The 27,275-nt window shown below is 45.3% G+C and overlaps 1 protein-coding gene across 3 annotated transcripts in view; it reads left to right on the top strand.

The window, feature by feature from the left end:
• The window catches only part of LOC119965116 (hepatitis A virus cellular receptor 1 homolog), a 32,741-nt gene extending 8,136 nt beyond the window's left edge, over positions 1-24,605 (top strand). For 2 of the 3 annotated variants that reach the window (XM_038795447.1, XM_038795445.1), the window contains exons 3-7: positions 4,253-4,336; positions 14,747-14,808; positions 20,093-20,189; positions 24,235-24,259; positions 24,362-24,605. In XM_038795447.1, coding sequence (XP_038651375.1) covers positions 4,253-4,336; positions 14,747-14,808; positions 20,093-20,189; positions 24,235-24,259; positions 24,362-24,428 — 335 coding nt within the window. In that variant the 3' untranslated portion in view covers positions 24,429-24,605. The remainder of the gene's footprint in view (positions 1-4,252; positions 4,337-14,746; positions 14,809-20,092; positions 20,190-24,234; positions 24,260-24,361) is intronic. The other variant, XM_038795448.1, reaches the window with a different exon arrangement.
• The last annotated feature ends 2,670 nt before the right edge of the window (positions 24,606-27,275 follow it).

A 27,275-nucleotide genomic window follows, 5' to 3' on the forward strand; every position in this document is an offset into this window, starting at 1 on the left:
CCATGGCCTTGTGCGAAACTCGGCCAATGGAGGGGCACCTGTCAAAACACATCTAATGGGCCAGAATGCTCTCACCAGCCATTGTGCCCTTGTCAGCAGCTGACATGCCTCACCAACTTGCCCTTGTCAGCAATAAGCCTGCAGACTACCCCTAACCCCCCACAACATATAAGTGGATCCATCAGTCCATGATGACTGGCTACCCACCCATTGCATTAGGCCAAGGGTCTCTTCCCAGTGTTAGGGCCTTCCAAGAAGGCAGAAGCCCATAAGCCTCAGGGATGGTCACTTTAGGGTTGGTTGTTTTCCCTTTCTGACGCTGAGTCCTCCCTCTTCTGGGCCCATCACTTCCCTCGTTCAGGCCCCGAGGGCTTTGCGTTTTGTCCTGGTTCCATTACCTCTGCAACCCTGGTGCCTTGAACCTACAGTCCCTGTTCCTTCAACCCCTGTGCCTTCATCATTGAGGTCTGGTGCTTTGACCACATCAGCGCCAGTGCCTCTGCTGCTGCTGCTCTTGCCTTTTCCAGAACCGACTTGGCCTTTTTCAGTACCCCCCAGTGACTCTGCTGGTTCCTCCTTGCCCTCGTCGGTAGCCCCTTGCACTCGCTGCTACTCTCTTGCCTTTGCCAGTACCCCATGAGGCCTCTGCTGGTTCATTCCACCTTTGCCTGCACCCTCTGAGGTCTTTGACTGTTCCCCCTCGCCTTTGCTTGTACCCTTCGAGGCCTCTTCCAGCTCCTCCTCGCTTTCGTGCATATCCTTTGAGGCCTCTGCCTGTTCCCCCTCACCCTTGCCGGTACCCTCCAAAGCCTTTGTCGTTCACCCCTTGCCTTTGCTAGTGCCCTCTCTCCTCTCTGAAGAAACAGTGCCTGTGGTGAGCTGTGTGCTCACCTCCAAACTCCCTCAGAGGTGAGCACGCCCATCTCCAGTTTTTTGAAAGTAGTTATAATTTGCGGCATCTTGACAACATGCCTCTGTCGAATGTGCATGGATGAGTGCTGCAGAGAGGCCTGATAATGATATGTTACTGTATTGAAATGAGGGGCGGAATTCTCCGACCCCCCGCAGGGTCGGGGAATCGCCCGGGGCCGATGTAAATCCCGCCCCCGCCGTGGCCGGAATTCTCCGCCACCCGGGAATCGGCAGGGGCGGGAATCGCGGCGCGCCGATCGACGGGCCCCCCGCGGTGTTTCTCCAGCCCATGATGGGCCGAAGTCCCACCGCTGTTCAGGCCTCTCCCGCCAAGGTGGTTTAAACCACCTCTGGTGCCGGTGGGAGCAGGCGGCGCGAGCAGGCCCCCAGGTGGGTGGGCCTGTGCCATGGGGCACTCTTTTTCTTCCGCCGCTGCCACCGCCTCCACCATGGCGGAGGAGACCCCCTACACCGCGCATGCGTCGGGGTGACGTCAGCGGCCACTGACGCTCCGGCGCATCGCGGACTCACGCCGACCGGCGAAGGCCTTTTGGCCAGCCGTTCGCGTCGGTCGGCGGGGCGCCAAAGGTCATTCGCGTCGGTCGGTGGAGCGGGAGGCACTCTGGCATGGGCCTAGCCCCAAAGGAGAATTCCGCACCTTTGAGGAGGCCCGACGCCGGAGTGGTTCTCGCCACTCCGGTACGCCGGAACCCCCCGCCCCGCCGGGTAGGGGTGAATCCCGGCCAAGGTTCCTGACCTTGCGTGGTGGAAAATCCGTTATATCACTGGCAGGAAGAGGGGACGATCAGAGTGAAATTTAGTGCTGACATGAAACACGATTTGGGCCTCTCGTGGGATTTCCAGTCCAGTTGCCAATCCCACCCAATAAGAACAGGAGTGGAAAATCCTGGCTGTTGTAGTGTGAAGGTCCTAGTCAGAGTAAAATCAGTACCGAGAACCCATCTTAGAGATTTAAATGAAGAATTCCACAAAATATTTGCCACGGTCAGCATTAGCTTAGTTGAATAGTTGTTCAGCTTGCCACAAAAAACATGAGATAGTTGTTGTGAGGCCTCTGACAATCCTTTTTAATCATGATTTTAATTTAAGATAAATGAGAGATGGAGCTGCCTGATGCATCTGGTTGGTATTCTGTTCCTCTCCCTTGTAACTAAGACATTTTAGTTTTTTACGGGATGCGAGAATTGCCAGCATCTATTGCTATCCCAATTTCCCATGTGAAGATTGTAGTGAACTGCAGTCCCCGAGGTGTGAGTACACCCACAGTGCTGGTAGGAAGGGAATTTCAGGATTGTGACTCAGCAGTCAGAAAGTGACATGGTGCTTCAGCGCCAAATCAGGATGGCATGTGGCTTGGAGGGGAATCTGTAGCGGATGATGCTTTCAGGCATCTGCTGTCCTTGTCTTTATAGGTGGTAGGAGGTCGAGGGATTGGAAGGTTCTGTAAAATGAGCTTTAGCAAATTGCTGTAGTGCAACATGTAAATGGTACAGACTGATGCCACTGAGCAGATCACGTAGCCATAGTATTTATATGACTGGGCCAGGTTAGTTTCTGGACAATTGTGACATCCAAGACGTTTGCAAATTCAGTGATTATAATGGCACTGAATGTCAAGGGGAGGTGGTTGGATTCTTTCTTATTGGAGATGTTCATTGCCTGATATGTATATGGTGCAAATGTCACTTATCAGCCCAAGTCTGAATGTTGTCTATGGGCTAGATTCTTCTGCCCCGCTCGTCGCAAGAATGCCTTGGGTGAGAGGCGGACAAGGAGAAGTCCATTGACCTCGAGCAGGATTCTCCAGTCGCTGGGCGAACAGGCCAGAGAACCCCGTCCTATGTCTTTCTGCATTTGGGCATGGATTGCCTCAGTATCCGGGCAGTTTCAAATGGTGCTGAACATTGTGTAATCACAAACATTCCCCACTTCTGACTTTATGATGGAGGGAAGATCATTGGTGAAGCTGGTAAAGGTAGCTGGGCCCAGAGCAGGACCCTGAGGAAACCCTGCAGTGATGTCCTGGAACTTAGATGATTGGCCTCCAGCAACTTTTGTACTAGATACGACTTCAACCAGTAGAAAGTTTCTCACTGATTCTCATTGACTCAAATTTTGCTAGCGCTCCTTGATGCCACACTCGATCGAAAGCTGCCTTGGTGTAAAGGGCTGTCACTCTCACCTCACCTCTCAAATTCAGCTCTTTTGTCCTTGAATCAAGCTTGTAATGAGATCAGGAGCAAATTGGCAGAACCCAATGATGAAGAAAGCTTCATAGCATTGCCAAGGGCACCTTTCATTACTTTGCTATTGACTGTGATTAGACTGAAGGGGCGGTACTAGACCTGATGGGATTTGTCTTGCTTTTTGTGAAGAGGACATAGCTAGACAATTTTTTTTCCATTGTCAGGGGGTTGGCAGTGAGCACTGGAACAATTTGGCCAGGGTAGCAGCTAGTTTTGGAGCACATGTCTTCATGCCACAGCTGGGATTTTGTCGGATCCTATAGGTTTTTGTATGTTCAGTGCCTTCAGTCATTTCTTAATATTATGTGGAGTGAATCAAATTGGTCGAAGACTGGCATCTGTGATGGGTGGGGTATTCTGGAGTAGGCTCCAATGAATCATCCATTTGCATTTCTGATGAAGACGGTTAAAAATGCTTTAGCCTTGTCTTTTGCGCTGATGTCCTTGACTCCTTGATTATTGAGGATGAGGATGTTTATGGAGCCTCTTTCATTGGCTAGTTGTTTGCCAACCACTATTCATGAATGGTCGTGACAGAATTGCAGAACTTTGATCTGATTAGTTGGTTGTGGAGCCACTTCATTCTGTTTATCAGGTGCTGCTTCTGTTGTTTAGCCAGGATCAATCCACTGTAGACTGGTGGGCTAAAAGTGTACATTCTGTCCTGTTAGGACAAGCCTGTCTCCCAGTCAGCATCAATTAGCAATGAATTGATAAACAGTGTTCCGTTTTACTGAGCATAAAATTCACAGCTTGTGTTCAGAAAATACACCTACTTAAAATTTCAAACCAGTGTCGTCTGAAACGAAAGAAATACAGGATGCACTACATGTTTACGGGGTTTACTCTCTTCCTCAGTTTGAATCCGTTGTCACGAGATCCAAACAGAGGCAAACATCAACTTTGAGACAATAGAACAAGCTTTACCTACTCTACTCCCACATCTAACTGGTCATTTTAAGAATTACATTTGAATATGGATACAATATGGGCAGTGGCTGAGGAGTGAGTGCCAATGACTAACACTTTCATCAATGTGAGCACAAGAAAGTAACATTATTTTTCTATTTCAGGGACCTCTACAACGACTGTTTCACTTTCTAGTGTGTCCGATACTACAGGCGATGGTAACTTTTTCACTTCAAATGCAATTGAAGGTCCGTCTACATGTCCAATTAATACAAGTTATCTTCTTTTATCTCTAATAAAAAAGTATTTCATATTTATTTGCATAGATTATGAACAATGCAACTTCAAAATAATCCAAGTAACCAAGAGTATGCTTTGAAGAAATGCTTTCCCCCCAAATATCTAGGCCTAAAATCCATGATTTTAAATTAGGTCAAACACTGCAAATGGACGGGTGAGGACATTTGCGGTTAACTCACAGAAATTTCAACATATTTGCTAAATGGACTTCTCTCCTTGCACTAGTTCAGTAAGATATCTTTAGAAAAGGAAACAGCTTTCTTGGTGGTTAGTTGTTGAGGCAGTCAGTTTCTGTCAATTTAAAGTTGCAGTTTGGAGTTTTGTATCTACCAACTATGACTTTCTTTTGATAATTGGTGCTAATTGGACTAATGGTTCGATTCATTATGAAGACATTGAGGTTGAATTTCTCTCTTTTGATCATAATTGACTATAAGACCAAAACTGAATTTGCATATTAGCATACTTGATGAAATGAAATGAAATGAAAATTGCTTATTGTCACGAGTAGGCTTCAATGAAGTTACTGTGAAAAGCCCCTAGTCGCCACATTCCGGCGCCTGTCCGGGGAGGCTGGTACGGGAATCGAACCGTGCTGCTGGCCTGCTTGGTCTGCTTTAAAAGCCAGCGATTTAGCTGAGTGAGCTAAACCAGGCACTTGGTACAATGAAACTAACTTTATCTATGTTTGTTTTGGAAAGTCAGTGTTCTCGGATGTTTTATGCATTGCAATAATTACATTTTGAACACTGCTCTTAAGTTATTAATTAGAAAATGATTCTTGACTACAAATGCCCTGATTGTGAAATACAGCAGGTATAATTTCACAGCTGTGTACCAGGTCCTTGCAAAAAAAAAAAACAACAAAAAATGTTATCTAAGAGGAGAGTTGTATCATAAACTGAATATTAAAAAACCTGAGCTGAGATGAGGTAAGCAATCTCAGATGTTAATCTGTATCTACTATTTGGATAAGTAACACATCTAATATAGACCACCCCAGCTACCAAAAGCAGACGCCAATAAAATATTGTTTCAGCAAATTCCATCAAATTGTTTACAAATTACAGACAATGGGCATGATCCAATGGCCACGCTGAGTCAGAAAAGCAGCTCGCCATGGAGCAGCATGGTCAATAAAAGCCGGGAGACGCTGCTCCTGGAACCTACCTGAGATCTAACGCGATATCACAAGACGTTGCAATGTAAATCCTGCCCATTGTGGACGGGATCACTTTTACATATTATGCATATTAGAGCGAGTCAGCTAGTCTCATTCTAATGTGCAGATTCCCAAGGTACCTGAGGCTTTAGGATTTATCCCTTTTGCCTCAAAGACCTCGGACGAACGCTGTGCAGCGCTGGTCCCCACAAACAGGGACCAGGTGGAATGGCTCTTGTGGGGGTCCCCCAGGGAATTGGAGGCCTCCAGCTGCATGCCCTTTGGGCAGGGTTGTGCCTCCTGGGAACTCTGGCACTGCCAACCTGGGTGCCCAGGAGGCACTGCCAGCTGGCATGGGCACTGCCAGGTTGGCAGTGCCATGCTGGCATTTCTTTTGCATGTGCGATCAGGCCGGGGGTGCCCTGTGTGATTGTTGGGGGGTGCGCCATCTAAAAGTGGTGTCCCGATCTCCAAGTACAATGGGGAGTTCTGGCGAGTGGAGTACACCACTGTAGAAAACGGGGCTATGTGTGGAATCGGTCATGTGTTGCCCCCCATTCAGGCCCCTTATACAACGTGAGTTGCATTGAATAGCCATGTAGTTTTCGGCACTGCGAGCGATGGGAAACACAATGCTCAATGTGCTTGGTCTGGGATTTTGTTCCCTTTTGGGAGAATCGCACCCATGGATGTCCCTCATTGTGTGGACACTATTTAGAGCTCTGTCCCCGTTTAATCATCAAGCCATTGTTAATCAGGCCCTCCCCACCCCTGCAATATTCAAAGTTCTACCTGATTCTGCTACTCAAGCAGAGGATCATGACTGCATACTATTGGTGTGAATTTTCAATACTCCAGGCATTTCTTCCATGCACATTATTCTATTGTCCTCACTTGCAGGATTAGCTAATTAACTAGACTTGGGTAGAAATTACAGAACAGCACCAAAAGAGCTAGAATTTCTGGAGAAGAACTTGGGAATGGTCCTTTGTGTGTTATGGACCCCTGGGCTAGTGCAAGGTCAATTCCAGCCCCACTTGACCCGGAGTCACAACACAGGGGAAATTAACTTTTATTTTAAAATAACCAAGGCCTTTAGTTACTCAATAACTAATGTTATTGTAGGTTTGTAAATTTAAACTCAATTAACTTTGTATTATTAGCAGTAATTGAAATTAATTAGGCAACAATGCAACTGGTTAACTATTATCTAATTCCCAACCCCCCTTTCTAACACGTCCCACTCTACACAAACACAGACAGACAACATAGAGGGAAAGGGTAGTGGAGAAGGAAGAAAATAATGATAAAAAATAAAAGATAGGGATCGTTGACTTAAAATGGATATCTACCAGTTAAATTCTTTCTCTAGTTTAAGCCTTCAGTTGGATGTTATCTTTTCCTTCAGCTTGTACTGGTCTTCAATGTAGACTAACAGAGGCAGCAGGCAGGCATCAGCTGAAAGAGAGGGAAAAAACACAACTTCTTACTTCGAAAGTCTCAGGTCTTCTGGCAGGTTCTCCCCGAGACATCATCCGGCCGGAACCAATCGCTGATTGTCCTTGGCCAATTGCCCTTGGCCAACCCAATGGTTGCCAATTGAACCGAATCTCTCCAGTCTGCTGGGTGCCAGAAAGTTTGAGCTCTCTGGCCCGAAATACAAAACTTCATAGCACAGTGTCCCAGTTGTAAACTTTGAGTTCTCTGCTTCTGGCTGTTTAGCTCACCAGGCTAAATCGCTGGCTTTTAAACCAGACCAAGCAGGCCAGCAGCACGGTTCGATTCCCGTACCAGCCTCCCTGGACAGGCTCCGGAATGTGGCGACTAGGGGCTTTTCACAGCAACTTCATTGAAGCCTACTCGTGACAATAAGCGATTTTCATTTAATTTTCATTTTTTCCCCTCTATTTGACTTAATGGTATGCCTCAATTAACAATCCATGGACTAAAATCAATAAAGATAAGATATAGGCGGGGTGGGCACAGCGGCGCAGTGGTTAGCACTGCTGGATCACGGCGCCGAGGACCCGGGTTCGATCCCGACCCCAGGTCACTGCCTGTTCTCCCCGGGTCTGTGTGGGTCTCACCCACAACAACCCAAAAGATGCTCGGGTTAGGTGGATTGGCCATGCTAAACTGCCCCTTAATTGGAAAAAAATAGATAACATATAGGAAATGGGAATCAGGAAAATCAACAAGAAGCACCCTTGCAATTGAGAAAGGAGAAGATGGGCCATTTCCTAAATTGTAGCCCAAGAATGAACAATTAAAATAAACCAATATTGGCTCTTTCACCCTCCAGGGTTTCAATATAGACTGGTGGAGGTTGCAGTTTCCCCTTCTGGCTGCTGCTTACTCATTTTTTTACCACAAATTTACTTCTTGCACGCAGGCTTTTAACATCCACATTACACAATAGCCGGTGGGCTGCAGCAACCGCTGCAAAAATTGAATTCAAATATTTTCATACTTCCAAGAAATTCTGTTGCATACATTCCATTCTGTGTATTTTAATGTGTGAGTGACTCACACGCCAGTGCGAGGTCAAAATTAAAATTTTTATGAAAATTGCCCTCTTAAAAATAAAGGTGCGGTTTCTATTGTAAGTTAACTGGATAAATTGAAATTAGATCTCAGACCATACGAAATCGGAGCAGGAGTACAATATGGCTCGTCGAACTTGCTCCATTTCAGAGATATGTGGCCATTTCAGAGACATGGATAGAGCAGGGACAGGAATGGTTGTTGCAGGTTCCGGGGTTTAGGTGTTTTAGTAAGCTCAGAGAAGGGGGCAAAAGAGGGGGAGGTGTGGCGCTGCTAGTCAAGGACAGTATTACGGTGGCGGAAAGGATGCTAGATGGGGACTCTTCTTCTGAGGTAGTATGGGCTGAGGTTAGAAACAGGAAAGGAGAGGTCACCCTGTTGGGAGTTTTCTATAGGCCACCTAATAGTTCGAGGGATGTAGAGGAAAGGATGGCGAAGATGATTCTGGAAAAGAGCGAAAGTAACAGGGTAGTTGTTATGGGAGACTTTAACTTTCCAAATATTGACTGGAAAAGATATAGTTCGAGTACATTAGATGGGTCATTCTTTGTACAATGTGTGCAGGAGGGTTTCCTGACACAATATGTTGACAGGCCAACAAGAGGCGAGGCCACATTGGATTTGGTTTTGGGTAATGAACCAGGCCAGGTGTTAGATCTGGAGGTAGGTGAGCACTTTGGAAACAGTGACCACAATTCGGTGACCTTTACGTTAGTGATGGAAAGGGATAAGTATACCCCGCAGGGCAAGAGTTATAGCTGGGGGAAGGGCAATTATGATGCCATTAGACATGACTTAGGATGTGTTGGTTGGAGAAGTAGGCTGCAAGGGTTGGGCACACTGGATATGTGGAGCTTGTTCAAGGAACAGCTATTGCATGTTTTTGATAAGTACGTACCAGTCAGGCAGGGAGGAAGGGGTCGAGAGAGGGAACCGTGGTTTACCAAAGAAGTGGAATCTCTTGTTAAGAGGAAGAAGGAGGCCTATGTGAAGATGAGGCGTGAAGTTTCAGTTGGGGCGCTTGATAGTTACAAGGAAGCGAGGAAGGATCTAAAGAGAGAGCTGAGACGAGCAAGGAGGGGACATGAGAAGTCTTTGGCAGGTAGGATCAAGGAAAACCCAAAAGCGTTCTATAGGTATGTCAGGAATAAAAGAATGACTAGGGTAAGAGTAGGGCCAGTCAAGGACAGTGGTGGGAAGTTGTGTGTGGAGGCTGAGAGGATAAGCGAGATACTAAATGAATACTTTTCGTCAGTATTCACTCAAGAAAAAGATAATATTGTGGAGGAGAATGCTGAGACCCAGGCTATTAGAATAGATGGCATTGAGGTGCGTAGGGAAGAAGTGTTGGCAATTCTGGACAAGGTGAAAATAGATAAGTCCCCGGAGCCGGATGGGATTTATCCTAGGATTCTCTGGGAAGCCAGGGAAGAGATTGCTGAGCCTTTGGCTTTGATTTTTAGGTCATCATTGGCTACAGGAATAGTGCCAGAGGACTGGAGGATAGCAAATGTGGTCCTTTTGTTCAAGAAGGGGAGTAGAGATAACCCCGGTAACTATAGGCCGGTGAGCCTAACGTCTGTGGTGGGTAAAGTCTTGGAGAGGATTATAAAAGATACGATTTATAATCATCTAGATAGGAATAATATGATTAGGGATAGTCAGCATGGTTTTGTGAAGGGTAGGTCATGCCTCACAAACCTTATCGAGTTCTTTGAGAAGGTGACTGAACAGGTAGACGAGGGTAGAGCAATTGATGTGGTGTATATGGATTTCAGTAAAGCGTTTGATAAGGTTCCCCACGGTCGGCTATTGCAGAAAATACGGAGGCTGGGGATTGAGGGTGATTTAGAGATGTGGATCAGAAATTGGCTAGTTGAAAGAAGACAGAGAGTGGTAGTTGATGGGAAATGTTCAGAATGGAGTTCAGTTACGAGTGGCGTACCACAAGGATCTGTTCTGGGGCCGTTGCTGTTTGTCATTTTTATAAATGACCTAGAGGAGGGCGCAGAAGGATGGGTGAGTAAATTTGCAGACGACACTAAAGTCGGTGGAGTTGTAGACAGTGCGGAAGGATGTTGCAGGTTACAGAGGGACATAGATAAGCTGCAGAGCTGGGCTGAGAGGTGGCAAATGGAGTTTAATGTGGAGAAGTGTGAGGTGATTCACTTTGGAAAGAATAACAGGAATGCGGAATATTTGGCTAATGGTAAAATTCTTGGTAGTGTGGATGAGCAGAGGGATCTCGGTGTCCATGTACATAGATCCCTGAAAGTTGCCACCCAGGTTGATAGGGTTGTGAAGAAGGCCTATGGTGTGTTGGCCTTTATTGGTAGAGGGATTGAGTTCCGGAGCCATGAGGTCATGTTGCAGTTGTACAAAACTCTAGTACGGCCGCATTTGGAGTATTGCGTACAGTTCTGGTCGCCTCATTATAGGAAGGACGTGGAAGCTTTGGAACGGGTGCAGAGGAGATTTACCAGGATGTTGCCTGGTATGGAGGGAAAATCTTATGAGGAAAGGCTGATGGACTTGAGGTTGTTTTCGTTAGAGAGAAGAAGGTTAAGAGGTGACTTAATAGAGGCATCCAAAATGATCAGAGGGTTAGATAGGGTGGACAGCGAGAGCCTTCTCCCGCGGATGGAGGTGGCTAGCACGAGGGGACATAGCCTTAAATTGAGGGGTAATAGATATAGGACAGAGGTCAGAGGTGGGTTTTTTACGCAAAGAGTGGTGAGGCCGTGGTATGCCCTACTGCAACAGTAGTGAACTCGCCAACATTGAGGGCATTTAAAAATTTATTGGATAAGCATATGGATGATAAGGGCATAGTGTAGGTTAGATGGCCTTTAGTTTTTGTTCCATGTCGGTGCAACATGGTTGGCAGCTCAGTCGACAAGTGTTAGAGGTACCATTTTTTGAGTGAAATATTAAACTGAGGGACCATTTGCTTCTTCAGGAAAGAAGGTGGGGTGGGGTGTAAAGGGTGCTCTGATACCTCTTGAGGTAGGGCTGACCTGCTGTTCTTTTACCCCATTTACCCCTTAACCAGCACCAAAAAACAGTCTAATTGGTTACCAATTGACTCCTTTGTCCGACTGTTTACAAACCGGTTGCCACATTTTCTTGAAGAATAACATTAAATACACCTCCAATAATTAATTCATAATGTAATTCATTGGCCGTTAAGGGTATAATTACGGAATCATGAAGAAATGTAAATGTATAAATGGAGGTTTTTTTTTCCTTCTTGGGATGCACTTGCATCATACATGGTGCCCTCTTGAAGTGAAAATTATCCATGCGTGAGATTCGAAAATGAGCGTTAGCCATTTACTTGACCGCAGGATGATTACATTAAAACTTTATCCTGTCCTCATGCGATGGTTGCACAAACACACCTCAAGAGAGTTTACTGAGTAGTGATCAGAACAGAGAGCCTTTCCTGGTTTTCCACTCCCTTACTCGGGTTTGGCAAACTTCCAGGAATGTCCTGAAATCCCCAGGTATTGAGGATTGATCTGCTGGGCACTGCTCAGAATAATCCTGATGTCATTATTCTGAAACCGATTTTTCTGAATCACAGCTAATGTGCCATTCAGAATAATGCTTGTTCTCCCAAGCTGCTTCTAAGATCTGGTTAGGGACCAATGATGTTTTGTTTAAAGCCGACAAAGTTTGAGAATCAAGGCACTTGCTCAGTGAACAAAGCCTCGGGGCAGCAAGGTGGCGCAGTGGGTAGCACTGCTGCCTCATGGCGCCGAGGTCCCAGGTTCAATCCCGGTTCTGGGTCACTGTCCATGTGGAGTTTGCACATTCTCCCCATGTCTGCGTGGGTTTCGCCCCCACAACCCAAAGATGTGCAGGCTAGGTGGGTTGGCCACACTAAATTGCCCCTTAATTGAAAAAATGAATTGGGTACTCTAAAATTTAGAAAAAAAAGTGAAGAAAGCCACAAGATTCCTCAAGTTTTGAACAAACAGAATTGAAGTGTACAATACAAGGTCAGAAAGATAAAGCAATGTACAATATTAAACTTATACTTTAACCCTCAGATTTAACATGACGTACATGTGAATTAACAGGAAAACACATTGAACACATCACACTACACAATAAATGCCTTATGCAACTAAGACAGATTCCATCAATTTCTCAATAACCCATCCAGACAAGAGTGAAACTTAGTCAAGCATCCTCACTGGACTTACCATCTTCTGCTGCCCTGTTCCTGTTTGGAGACTGTTTCTCTCTTCCTCTTTTTTTTAACCACAGTATAACAGAGACCTGTCTCTGTTCGTTACAATTCACTTTCTGGGTCCTCTCCCTTGTCACTTCAAAATGAGAGGGCACCAGGTGTGATCAAAATAAATGCCAATCAGGATTTTTTTAACAACAGATTTCCAATTCTTCATAATTCTCCAAGCTCTCAGTAGCCAATTAATTACATTGGAGGTGTATTTACTGTTGGTTTTCAGGCAAATGTAGCAACCGGTTTGTGAATATCTCTGCGAAAGAGTGAAGTGACAGCTGGTTAGACTGTTTTTGGTGTTGGCTGAGGGGTAAATGTTACAAGTATGTGTGAATATGCAGCTGTGCCCATCCATTAAATATCAATTTTTACACCTCAAATTGCTTATTGCTAAGGTTACCAGCCACTTGTGGTTATCCTTCATTGCTAATTTATAGCTTCTTGCCATTAAAAAGTTTTTTAAAAATCTGAAATAAAAACAGAAATGCTGCAAAAACCCAGCAGGTCTGGCAGCATCTGTGGAGGGAGAAACTGAGTTAGCGTTTTGAAGCTGCACGACTCTTCTCCCCACAGATGCTACCAGATCTGCGGAGATTTCCAGCATTTTCTGTTTTTATTTCAGATTTCCAGCACCGCAGTATTTTTTACTTTTTAATGGCAGGAAGCTATAAATGAGCAATGAAGGATAACCACAGGTGGCTGGTAAACTTAGCAAGAAGCAGTGTGAGGTGTAAAAATTGATATTTAATGGATGGGCACACAGCTGCAAATCAAAGAAAATTTGAATTTATCTTGTGCCTTTGGCAAGCTCGGGCCATCCCTTCTCCACTAGTAGTGTCGTTTTGAAGTGACTTGAAAAATTATAAAAATTTAATCATGCAAATTTGTTTATAGAGAAAGGAGGTGGATTTTGATTGAAGACAGGTTTGGACTTGTTTTGATGCCTCTCACAGCTCGTCAATCACTCAGACATGCTGACAGAATTTAAATCAGAATTTAATAATGTAATGTAAAAGTGTCAATCCCACACATGCATCAACATGTCAAAATAATAAGTCTAGGTTTCTTTAAGAATGCTTCCTTTAAGGGGGATTTCATTGTACATACTTAACCTTTTCTCATAGTACAATCAACTGAAATGATTTTGGACTGAGGGTATAAAACAATGTGTTAAGTAGATTTCTTTTATATTTGCTTTCACTTTTATATGAAATGAAATGAGTGTTAAGTAGATTTCATTTGATCAGAGCTCATTCTAAATACATTTGAGCATGTATTTGCATATCTGATACCTATGTTATTCTGATTGACGGATTCCTTCCTGTTATCTTCCATTACATAAAAACCTACATCCAAAGGCAGCACCTATTGATGAATTTGTTCTCTGATTATTCTTGCTATCACGTGCCTGTTAAAAATCTCTTAAAATAATGCTCAGCAATGCCCTTATTTTTGTTCTTCTCATGGTGTGCCTGTAGTTTATAACAAAATGGAGTTGTGGGCCTCACGGTAGCATGGTGGTTAGCACCAATACTTCACAGCTCCAGGGTCCCAGGTTCGATTCCCAGCTGGGTCACTGTCTGTGTGGAGTCTGCACGTCCTCCCCGTGTGTGCGTGGGTTTCCTCCGGGTGCTCTGGTTTCCTCCCACAGTCCAAAGATGTGCGGGTTAGGTGGATTGGCCATGTTAAATTGCCTGTAGTGTAAGGTTAATGGGGGGATTGTTGGGTTACGGGTATATGGGTTACGTGGGTTTAAGTAGGGTGATCATTGCTCGGCACAACATCGAGGGCCGAAGGGCCTGTTCTGTGCTGTACTGTTCTATTCTATGAATCGGAGTTCATTTTATTGTCAAACTGATAAACATTTCCTGACCTCCAAGGTTTAGCCGTGGAAATATGAGGTCCCAAGACTTGGTCATGTCTCCATGAACTTACTGGTCAGTGATTTCAGTGTTAGGATGGAGGTGCTGGGACCTGAGACCTTGTGACAACATTTACTTTCACAGCTCATTTGAAACAAAGTTTATGGCGTGGATTCTCCAGTCCTCCAGCCATGTGTTCTCAGCGGCACGCCATTCGCTGGTGGTAGGATCTTCTATTCCTGCCTCTTGTCAATGGGATTTTCCATTGAAACCACCCAAAGCTGCCGGGAAACTTGCGGGTGGGGGTCCGCTGCTGGTGGGAAAAGAGAATCCCAACAGGCAAGGAATTCCGTCCTATATTTATGTTTAAGAAATATTTTTAAGATGACTCTTGCACAATAAATTTGACTATAGTATATGCTGTGGAGCATTCCTGTGGAATATTCCTTAAATGCTATGCTTTATTTTTCACACTATAACTTTACACGTTACTTGGGATTTTATTTGGACTGATATTCTTTCCCTTCATGTATCACAGAGTTTCTGAATTCCACTTTTACAACCTCCTCTGATGAGACGAGCACCTTTTCTCAACCAATTGTGAGTATACATTAAAGGTACAAGAGTTTAAGACTAGTCCAAGTTAATCTAAAATATCAGAACATTTTTATTGCAGATATTGCAATACTTCTTTCTATTGATGTTTCAACAAATCAGTCTTTCAACATTGATGTTTTACTTCTCTGCTGGGTGTATTATGTACTGTCCTTAAATGCCACTCCATGTAGAAAAATATCAACCAGTGGGGGTTTGGAAAGCCTAGTATACATTTTGGCAAATTTGAAGAAATTCATTACAAATCTGAATGGATATTCTAGAGAAGCAATGTTAACCTTTCTTTGGTGCACCTTACCCATGATCAGCCAAACTAGTGTGAAATATTGTGCAGCTCAAATTTCTGGAATCTGTTAAACTAAATTAAAAAGCATAGCCATGGAAGCTGACCCCCACCCTGAAAACTAGCTACAACGCCAGGTTATGGCAAGTTTCCACTAATTGCTCTCATTTTTGGGCCTTTGAGGAAGCTCCAAAAAGTAACCTTTTTGCTGCAGGGAGACCAAATAGCAGCGTTGTAGATTCTTTTATCGTGATTTCCTATGATACTGATTGCTTTACATCAATATAACTAAAGTTACATATAAATGTAGCTTTTAAAGTCATTCTCAGTTATTTGAAATCAAATTACTCACTAGGCACCGATTAAAATGTTTATTTTTGTGGAAATCCCAATTCAGCTCTGTTATTAAACTGCAACAAATTATCATTTTTAAATATATCACTGAAGTTTTTTTAAAGGCAAAGATACATTCTAAAAAGCTATACAGGTTGAGCATCCCTTATCCGAAATTCCGAAAACCAATTAATTCTGAAATCCACACTTTTTTTCGAGTGCCATCATGAGTGGGAAATCCGACAAGGCTCTCTGGCAAATGTCACACATGTGCAGTTCCCAACACGCGTCACACATGTGCAGTTCCTAACACGATGTTCCGCACATGCGCATTTCCGAACATGCTGTACATGCGCAGTTCCCAATGATCCGCACATGTGCAGCTCCCAACGTGTGCCGCAATGCTCTCTGGTTAGTTCCAGAACATGTTGTTCTAAGAAACTATCTCAAAAGCATTCAAAAAACTCCTCATCCAGGCTACTACTGCCAACTGATTTTTCCAGTTTATATGTAGATTAAAATCATCCATGGTTATTGCAGTCCCTTTGTCATAAGTACCCAATATTGCTTCTTGTATATTGTATGCACCCATGAGAAATAAATACTGGATATCCAAAGCTAAAGTACCCTAGATGACTAATGATATTGATGATCAAATAAAAAAGAGGCATATGATGCATACCAGACTAATAATAGCAATAGAAATCAGGAAGAGTATCTCAAATGCAGGAACAAGGCTAAGGCTGGAATAAGGAAGGCTAAGAGAAAGCATGAGGAGAGAATGGTAGGCTATCCTAAAACAAATAGTAAAATGTTCTTCAAACATATCAATGGTAAAAGATTAGTGAAGGATAGAGGGGGGTCCCAGAAGGGACAAGCAGGGTAAACTGCTCACTGAAGCGGAGGGTACTAAATGAGGACTTTGCTTCTGTCTTTACCAAATAGAAGATGGTGACGGTGGCCCAGTTGAAAATGTGGGTGCTGAGCAACTGAGCAGTATAGTGATAGATAAAGAAAAGGTGCTAAAAAGGCTGGCAGCACTCCAGGTAGAGAAGTCGCCAGGCCCGGATGGGATGAATCCGAGATTGCTGAGAGAGAAAGCATATTGCAGAGCCATTGATGGAACCAGCCAGGCCTCCCTGAACCCAGGAATAGTGCCAGGGGATTGGAAGATTGCAAATGTGCCGCTGTTCATAGAATCACAGAATTTAAAGTACAGAAGGAGGCCATTTGGCCCATCGAGTCTGCACCGGCTCTTGGAAAAAGTACCCTACCCAAGCCCATACCTTCATCCTATCCCCATAACCCAGTAACCCCACTCAACAGTAAAGGCAATTTTGGGCACTAAGGGCAATTTAGCATGGCCAATCCACCTAACCTGCACATCTTTGGACTGTGGGAGGAAATCGGAGCACCAGGAGGAAACCCATGCACACACAGGGATAAAGTGCAGACTCCGCACCTACAGACAGTGATCCATGCCGGGAATCGAACCTGGGACCCTGGAGCTATGAAGCAATTGTGCTAACCAATATGCTACCGTGCTCCTCGTACTCTTGTTCAAGAAAGGGGAAAAGGATAACGCAGGAAACTACAGATGTACCAGCTGGACATCAATAGTGGGAGGCCATGATACAGGATGAGATAAATATACACTTAGAGAAAAATAAGTTAATACTAGACAGTCAACATGGCTTTGTCAAGGGCAGGTCATGTCTGACAAATTTAATTGAGTTCTTTAACGAGTTGACACAGGCGGTAGATTAAGCTAGTGCCGTGGATATTGTATATTTGGACTTTCAGAAAGAATTTGCCGCATGGCAGGTTGGTTAGCAAATTAAAAATGTTTGGGATGGGTCCTTGGCAGCATGGATTAGAAGTTGGCTAAGAGATAGGAAAAGAGGGGAGGTATAGATGGGCATTTCTCAGACTGGAGATGAGTTGAAAGTGGTGTTCCCCAGGGTTCAGTGTAGGGACCTTTGCTTTTTCTGATTTATATAAATGATTTATAAGAGAGCATTGAGGACAAAATCTTGAAATTTGCAGATAAGCTAGGGAGAATAGTGAATTTTGAGGATGGCACTGAGCAACTTCAGAGGGATATTGACAATTTGGCCAAATGGGGAGACACCTCGCACTTCAGAACTTCAATGGGGTGAAATGTGAGTAAAGCATTTTGGTGGAAGAAACATGGTGAGACAATATAGGCTCAATGGTACAACTTTGAGGGGAGTACAGGAGCAGAGGGATCTTGGGGTTCAAGTGCATAATTCTCTGAAGGTGGTCAGGCAAGCTGAAACAGTTGTTAAGAAGGCTTATAGGATCTTTGGATTTATAAATAGAGGCATAGAGTATAAAAGCAAGGAAGTGATGCTACATCTCTGCAAATCATTGGTCAGACCACATTTGGAGTATGTGTTCAGTTCTGGGCACTTTATTTTACGGTAGGATGTTAAAGCCCTGGAGAGAGTGCAGAGGAGATTTAATAGAATTATACCAAGAATGAAGAAATTTAGAAACAAGGAAAGATTGGACAAATTGGGCGTGTTCTACTTGGAAGAGAGAAGATGACGATGTGACATTATTGAGCTGTTCAAAATTATGAACAGTTGCGACAGGGTAAAGAAGGCTATGTTGTTTCCACTGGTTGGTATGTCAGTGACTAGGAGTCACAATTTCAAGATGATCAGCAAGGGAGCTAGAAGTGAGATGAGGAGAAATATATTTACTCGAGAGTTGGTAGGGTTTGGAATGTGCTGCCTGGGAGAGTGGTGGGGGTGGGCTCCATAGGATGTTTCAAAAGAGAGCTGGATACATATTTGAAAGTGATTAATGTAGCGGACTACAGAGATAGGGCTGGGGAATGGGACTAGTTAGGGAGCTCTTTTGGGAGCCGGTGTAGCCGCAATGAGCTGAATGGCTTCCTTCTGTGCTGTAAGTAAAAAGAGGGGCGAAATTCTCCCTTACCCAGCGGGTGGGGGTCCCGGCGTAGCGGAGTGGCACCAGCCACTCCGGCATCGGGCCTCCCCAAAGGTACGGAATTCTCTGCACCTTGAGGGGCTAGGCCCACGCCGGAGTTGCTCCCGCTCCGCCGACTGCCGCCAACGGCCTTTGGCGCTACGCTGGCCGGCGTCGGGGCTGGCCAAAAAGCCTTCGCCGGCCAGCGTGAGTCCGCGCATCGCCGGCCGCTGACGTCACCACCAGCGCATGCACGGTAGGGGGGGTCTCTTCCGCCTCCGCCATGGTGGAGGCCGTGGCGGCGGCGGAAGAAAAAGAGTGCCCCCACAGCACTGGCCCGCCGGCCGATCGGTGGGCCCCGATCGAGGGCCAGGCCACCATGGGGGCACCCCATGGGATCCGATCGCCCCGCGCCCCGCCCCCCCAGGACCCCGGGGGCCCGCCAATCCTGCCGGCACAGAGGTGGTTTAAACCACGTCGGTGGGATTGGCCTGTCAGCGGCGGGACTTCGGCCCATTGTGGGCCGGAGAATCGCCGCGGGGGCCTGCTGATTGGTGCGGGGGGGCACGCCAACCGGCGGGGCGTGATTCCCGTTCCCGCCGATTCCCGGGTGGCAGAGAATTCCGGACATGGTGGGGATGGGATTTACACCGGCCCCGGGCGATTCCCCGACCCTGCGGGGGGTCGGAGAATTCCACCTCAGGTTTATTTACTTCAATATGTGCTATCAATTATTTCGCATTTTTGTTAATGCTACATGCATTCAGATACAGAACCGTTAGTTTTGTCTTCTTGTTATTTTTGTAACATTTAGTCTTGACTATTGGTGTAGTTTTAGGCTGGAATTCTCAGGTTGTTGCGATTTACATTTCCTGCTGGCAACGTTCCACTGCTTGTGGGTTTCCCAGTGGTGTGGAGTGGCTTCAATGGGAAATCCCATTGACAAGCGGTGGGAAGATAGAATCGCACTGCCAGCGAATGGTGTGCTGCTGAGACACACTTGACTGGGGAACCGGAGAATCCGGCCCTTAGTTTTGTTTCTCTCTGTCCTTTTTTCCCAGTCTCTAACCCTCATTTCGTATATTACTATTTTGGTCTGCTGCTGTGACTCTACAGCTTGATTTGCGACATTTACCCAAGCTTGATCCCTCATCCCTGTTGTTTAGTTTAAGGCCCTTTCTACCCCGCAAGTTATGTCTTTTGCCAGACCATTCATCCCAGGTTTACTGTCCCAATGGTCCAGCCCCTATTTTCTCTTGTACTGATTCCAGTGACCCACAGACTGGAACCCACTTCTCCCACAGTAATCTTTGATCCGTGCATTCATCTCTCTAATCTTACTGGGGCTAAGCCAATTTGCTCATGGCTCATGTAATAAATGAGAGGTTATCCTCTTTGAGGATCTGCTTCATAATTTGGTGCCTATCTCCTCATACTGACTACACCGAATCGTTTTCCTTGTCCAGCTCAGGTTATTTGTACCTACATGGGACACCACAACTGGAGCTTACCTCTTCCACTGCAAGTTCCTCTCCAGTCCTGAGCAGATGTCCTGATCCCTGGCACCAGGTCGGCAAAATAACCACCTGGACTCTCACTCTTTGCTGCGGGAAAACCTCTGTAAATTCATGTTTCTGTTTCTTCACACTGAATTAATTTAAAATAAATCCCTTTTAACCTTTTCTTCTGTTACAGGATGAAACGTCGACAACTATTTTAGCTTGGAGTGGTGTTAGCTTGGCAATTCTTATCATCGTCGCTGGAATAGCTGCATTTATCCTCAAAGAGAAATGTAAGTGAAGATCTTAGTTACTGATTGACTGCAGTGTGGAGTTTCAGCATTTGGACATGATAAACCATCTTCAACTGAAATGAACTGGAATGAGAGATTATTTTGCAGACGTGACTGAAATGGTCAACTGACACCACTACATTTGTTGTGTAGTATAGTACAGAAGTTGTGCAGTATAGGGTCATATGTTACAGGAAGTCCCTCTGAATTATGACAACCTTTGGCCAATATTGAACATTAGTCTTGCAGTTTCTTTATGTCTGGTCAAACAAAAGATTAGGAGTTTGCTTGACAAAATAACAAGTTCATAAGATATAGGAGCAGAATTAGACCATTTGGCCCATCGGGTCTGCTCCGCCATTCGATCATGGCTGACCTCATCCTTGCCTTAACTTCACCGTCCCGTCCATTCTCCATAACCCTTCAACCCATTACCAATTAAAAATCTGTCTAACTCCTCCTTAAATTTACTCACTGATCCAGCATCCATCACACTCGGGGATGGTAATTCTACAGATTCACAATCCTTTGGGAGAAGTAGTTATTCCTCAACTCTGTTTTAAATTTACTACCCCTTATCTTAAGTCTAGAATCCCCCACAAGAGCAAGCATCCACTCCACTTCTACTTTGTCCATACCATCTTATATACCTCACTTTGAGCTCCCCTCATTCTTCTAAACTGTGGAGAGTATGGACCCAAACTGTTCAATCTCACTTCCTACGACAAACCCCTCGGACGGGATTCTCTCAGCCCAGGGCCGGGCTGGAGAATCACCGCGACCAGCGCCAATCGCGCCACCCCGACTTCGGCACGCGATTCTCCGCAGACTGGAGAATCACTGCCATTGGCGCCGGCGTGGTTGGCGCGGCGCCAGTCAGGGGCCGCTCTACGCGGCCGGCCCGCAGATTCTTGGCCCGGGATGGGCCGAGCGGCTGTCGTAAAAATGCTGAGTCCCGCCGGTGCCGTCCACACCTGCTCTCAGCTGGCAGGGACTCGGCGTGGAAGGGTCAAGGGGTGGCCTGTGGAGAGAGTAGGGGTGCCCAACCCCGGGGGGGCCTCCGATGTGGTCTGGCCCGCGATCGGGGCCAACCGATCGGCGGGCCGGCCTCTCTGGCTGGTGGCCTCCTTTCTTCCGCGCCGTCTCCTGTAGTCCGGTGCCATGTTGCATCGGGGCCGGCGCGTTGAAGGAAGCTGCTGCGCATGCGCGTGTTGGCGCCGGTGGCACTGCGCATGTGCGGATCCCACGGCGCCCAGTTCGTGCCGGGATCAGCAGCTGGAGCGGTGTGAACCGCTCCAGTGCCGTGCGGGGCCAGAATTGCTGATCCTGAGGCCGTGTTGATGCCGTCGTGAAGCGCGACGGCGTTTCCGATGGTGTCAACACTTAACCTCAGGATCACAGAATCCCGCCCCACATCTTTGGAATCAACCTTGTGAATCTCCTCTGAACTCCAATGGCACTACATCTTTCCTCAAATAAGGGAACCAAGACTATGTACAATACTCCAGGTGTGGTTTCACCAATGCATGGCATAGTTGCAACAACACTTCCTTACTTTTATACTCTATTCCTTGAGCTATAAATACCAACAGTCCATTTGTTTTCTTTATTATCTGCTGTAACTGCATGCTAGTATTCTGTGACTCATGAACAGGGAACCCCAGATCCTTCTGCTACGGAGCACGCTGAAATCTGTCCCCATTTTAAAAATAACTTGCCTTCCCATCTTTCCAATCAAAATGCATGATCTCACACTTATTCACGTTAAGCTCCATTTGCCACATTTTGGCCCACTCTCCTAACCTATCTATATCCATTTGTAAGGCTCTTATTTCCTCATTCCAACTTACTGTCCCACCTATTATTATGTTGTCTGCAAATTTGGTTATATAACCTTCCATCCCTGCATCCAAGTTGTTAATATAGATTGTAAATAGTTGCGGCCCCGGGGCCAAATGCTCTGATACCCCACTAGTTACATCTTGACATCCAGAAAAAGACCCATTTATCCCGACTCTCCGTCTTCTGTCCATCAGCCCTTCTTCTATCCAAGATAATACGTTATCCTTAATCCCATGTGATCTAACCTTGTGAATTAACCTTCTGAGTGTTACCTTATCAAATGCCTTCCGGAAATCCAGATATACTACATCTACAGGATCCCCATTATCTACTTTGCTTGTTACATCTTTGAAGAACTCTAGCAAATTAGTCAAAAATGATTTGCCTTTCATAAAACCATGCTGACTCTGATGGGTAGCATTTTAACTTTCCAAATGTCCTGATATTACTTACTTGATAATTGATTCTAACAATTTCCAAACAATAGATGTTAAACTAACTGGTCTGTAATTTCCTCAATTCTGCCTCCCTCCCTTTTGAATGAGGGTGTTACATTAGCATTTTCCCCCTGGAACCTTTCTCTTGCTCAGGGAATTTTGAAATATTATAAACAACGGATCCACTATCTCCGCTGTCACTTCCTTTAATACCCTAGGATGTAGGCCATTAGGCCTGGGGGACTTGTCTGCCCTCAAGTACCATTTTCCTATTGATGTTGATTGTTCTAAGTTCCTCGCTTTCTATTAACTCTGAATTACCCGTCCCTATAGGGATGGTACTAGTGTCCTCCACTGTGAAAACTGAGGCAAAATATTGATTTAGCATCTTTGCCATTTCTGTGTTCCCCACTATTAACTCACCAGTTTCATCTTCCAAGGGACCAACATTCACTTTAGTGACTCTCTTCCCTTTTATGTACTTAAAGAAGCTTTTGCTATCCTTTTTGATATTTTGCGCTAGTTTTCTGTCGTAATTTACCTGAGCTCTTTTTATTACTTTTTTAGTATCCTTGCAATGTGACATACCTTAGTTTTTGTCTTTATATTGTCCTTAGCCTCCTTGTTTAGACATGGAATTTTTTTTTTGCCCCTCTTACCATCTTTCTTCCTCACTGGGATATATTTTAGTTGCAAGGAATTGGGTATCTCCTTAAACAACTGCCACTGCTCATCAGCTATCTTACCTGTCCTGCCCACTCTACTCGGGCCAAATATGTTCTCATGCCAAATATGTTCTCATGCCTATGTAATTTCCTTTGTTTAATTGAAGAACGCAAGTATGGGACTCCGCTTTCTCACCCCAAACTGAACTGTGAATTCTGCCATACTATGGTCACTATTCCCTAGAGGATCCTTAACTATGAGGTCATTAATTAATACCTCCTCAATACACAATACCAAATTCAGAGTAGCCTGGTTCCCTGACTGGGTCCCCAACATACTTCTCCAAGAAACAATCTCGAATACATTCAATGAACTCTACCTCCAGGCTACCCTTGTCAATATGATTCTTCCAGTCTATGTGCATATTAAAATTGCCCATGAAAGGAGGGATGAGGAGGAGTATTAAGGTTGAGGGGTGAAGGGTGGGTATGAATGGGCCTCCGGAAGGTTAGGGGAGGGGGTGAAGGGTGGGGATCTTGAAAGGAGGGGGGCCCGAAAGTGGGTGTGGGAAGGCCTGAAAATGTGGGCCCTCAGCGACCCCATAGCGGAGTGTCCTCACTTGGGCGTGTGTGGGATAGTGGCCATTTGTGAGTGGGGGGTGACTTTGCTCGTGGGTGTGCGGTGTGGGGGACCCTCAAGTTCACTTAGAGATCGGAGCAACTTTTAAAATGGTGGCCCAGTCTCTGAGGAGCCGGTTGACTAGTGAGTTCAGCTCCCCGGTGATGAAAGAAATTCCAAATGTGGGCTAAACTGGTGAGAAACTCTCCAGGGTCCAAAAAAAGTGACTACGTACGGTTAGATTGCAGTGGGGAACTCGCTGCCAGAGCCGGGGAGAAACTCCCTGGCAAACCCACCTGAAATGACACTTGGAAACTTTTCCGTTAGATCGTGCCTTTGCTTCGGAATAACATATAAAACTAATTCAAAAAGAAAAGGACTAGCTGTGCAACTCAAAACAAAATATCTTCCAAAATTGGAAACTGTAAACTTGTTTGACATTTCTTTTCCAATGTCTATTTTTTTTTATTTTTGTCTTTTAGTGAAGAAAGTCACAAAAGGTGGCAGGTAAGAATATCTATTTTAGAACACTTTTTTAAATGCAAATTTAAATACTGATGTTTTTCCATTCTTACAAAATATTTATTAATTATATGTTTGTATCTACAGTGAAAAAATGGCTATTGGAATGCACATACATCAAGCAGTGGAAGAAAATGTGTACAATATTGAATAACTGACCTGGTTTTTTACATTGGATGGCAGGATTAATTAATTAATTGACTTTACAATACTGCATTGAATGGCGAAGTATCTGACAATAGTTGGTTAACCAAAGATAATGAAATATAGTAAGCATTAAAAGTAATTATTGGTGAATTATTGGATTAAATTATGTTTGAATTTTGTTGTATTGAATGTGTTTTTACTCTTCGCGATGCTATTTTGACAGTGACAGTGTAAAAAACTTTTAAACTAGAAAACATCAGGTAGCATGATGAATTTTTTCATCACTATTTAAATTTTTATATCAAATTCTCCCTGTTCCACTCTGTGTCAAACATGACTTTGTTGGTAGTGTGCACCACTCAGTTAGAGTTCTGGGTTTGAATCTCATTCTTGGACTTGAGCACAAAAATCAAGACTCCAGTGCAGCACTGAGGAAATACGGCACTCTTGAAGGTGCTATCTTTCGGTTGAGACATTAAAACAAGGCGTTGTATTCCCTCTCTGGAAGATGTAAAAGATCCCATAGCACTGTTTCAGGAGGAGTAGGGGAGTTATCCTCAGTGTGGGGTGGCATTGGAGACAGTGTAGATAACAGCACAAAATTACAAAAGGATATTGATGGACTCGGTGAATGTGCAAAATTGTGGCAAATGGATTTCAATGTGAACAAGTATGAGGTTATCCAATTTGGACCAAAAAAAAGTAGATCAGGAAACTTTCTACATGGTATCAAGCTAAATTCAGAGATGTCCAAAAAGACCTGGGGGTTCAGGTGCATAGATCTTTAAAATGCCGCGAAAAAGTGCAGAAAATAATCAAGAAGGCGAATGGAATACTGGCCTTTATATCTGGAGGACTGGAGTATAAGGATGCAGAAGTTATGCTGCAGCTATACAAAACTCTGGGTTGACCCCATTTGGAGTACTGTGAGCAGTTCTGGGCACCACACCGTAGGAAGGATATTTTGACCTTGGAAGGAGTGCAACGTAGGTTTATAAGAATGATACCTGGACTTCACAGGTTAAGTTTTGAGGAGAAATTATACAAATTAGGCCTGTTTTCTACAGAATTTAGAAGGTTAAGGGGTGATCGGATCGAAGTCTTCATGATATTAACAGGAAAAGACAGGATAGATAAAGGGCTCAATCCTCCATTCGGGAGACTATGAGTTGAATTCTCCGCCATTGGGGTTCTGAGTTTTGCCGGCAGCCCGGTAATTTCCCAACGGTGTGGGTCTGCCCCACAATAGGAAACCCCATTGACCACCTGGCGAAATGGAGAATCCTGACGGCGTGCCACACCAGAAATCTTGGGCTGGATTCTCCGCCCCGCTGTGCTACATGTCTATTTCAACCCACTGGCGGGATGCTCCGTTACGCCGGCTGGTTAATGGGGTTTCCCATTGTGGGGCAGCCCCATACCGTCAGGAAACCCCTGGGCTGCCGGAAAAATGGAGCATCTCACCAACGGAGAATCCAGCCCCTGGGAAGGAGAAACCTCCCTAAAGTTCTCCCTCTGGAGCTGAATTGCACCAGTTTTACAATCCTCTTGGGGGTCACAAAACAGGATGCAATTCCATATTCCTTGCAATGCAAATATATGCATGACGTGGAATACGTTGGATTCCCAGGGAATCCCGTGATCCAGGTGCCATCTTGAGCAGACGACCCAATATAGGCAGGTTCCACGGCTAGCCGCCCGCACACCCCTCTCACACCGCAGATCGGCCCTGAACAACCTCCCCCTCACACTGAACAGCAGTCCCCACCCGGATTGCCTGGGTGTCACCCCCATCCCTAAGTACAGGGGTGACCCAACGCCCCCCCCCTCCAGGACGCATATGATAGGGGGATTCCCATAGGGACCCATGACCAAAGGAACTCTTCTACAGGGACCCCAGTAATGGTGGACCGCCCCCCCCGCCCCGCCCCCCATGGACCGCTGACCAAAGGGACTCCCAAAGGGTGTCTGTAATATTGGGACCCCCACAGGGACTGGTAGAGGATTGTTGGGGAGGAGGGGGGGTCCTTCGATGGGCTCAGATGGTCTCTAACAGCCTGGCTCTGGCATGGTGGACCTTGCGGTGGGCCAAGGGGGCAACACTTGGTCCACCATACCAGGGCCAGGCTGGTAGATACCACAAGTGATTTACGCCCACGTGATTCCAAGCCACGGGGACCGGAGCTTCATAGAAGGCCGGAGCATAGGGCGCCAGTCCCGATAAATAGATGCAAATGGATTATTAACATCCATTTGCATTTATTTACTCACTCACCGGCATGCATTGTGGACCTTGTTCATGCCACCAGTGGGAAGTCAGAGCATTGCATTCGGGTTTCCATCCCGATTTTCCCCAGATGCCCAATTCGCTGTCCCATCGGGGAATGCATTACGGGCATCTCAGGATGGAGAATCCTGCCCGAACTGTTTACACTGGTTGGAGATTCTTGACCTCGGGGGCATAGTCTATAAGTTAGGGCCAGACCATTCAGGAGAGATATACACACAAAGGCTGATAGAGGTTTGGAGCTCTCTTCGACAAATTGCAATTGATGTTAGATCAATTGTTAATTTTAAATCTGAGATAGATAAGATTTTATTAACCAAAGGTATTAAGTGATATGGGCCAAAGGCAGCTTTATGGAGTTAGGCCTCAGATCAGCCATGATCTCATTGAATGGTGGAGCAGGCTCGAGATGCTAAATGGCCTACTCTTCTTCCTATGTTCCTACATTCGTGGAACACATCATCTGGTCATTATCACATTGCTGTTTATAGGAGCTTGCTGTATGCATATTGTTTGCTGCATTTCCAATGTAATTACTCTACTTTCTCTAGTCCTCCACTGCTGTAA

This window comes from Scyliorhinus canicula, chromosome 4, assembly GCF_902713615.1.
Source record: "Scyliorhinus canicula chromosome 4, sScyCan1.1, whole genome shotgun sequence".
Classification (NCBI taxonomy): domain Eukaryota; kingdom Metazoa; phylum Chordata; class Chondrichthyes; order Carcharhiniformes; family Scyliorhinidae; genus Scyliorhinus; species Scyliorhinus canicula.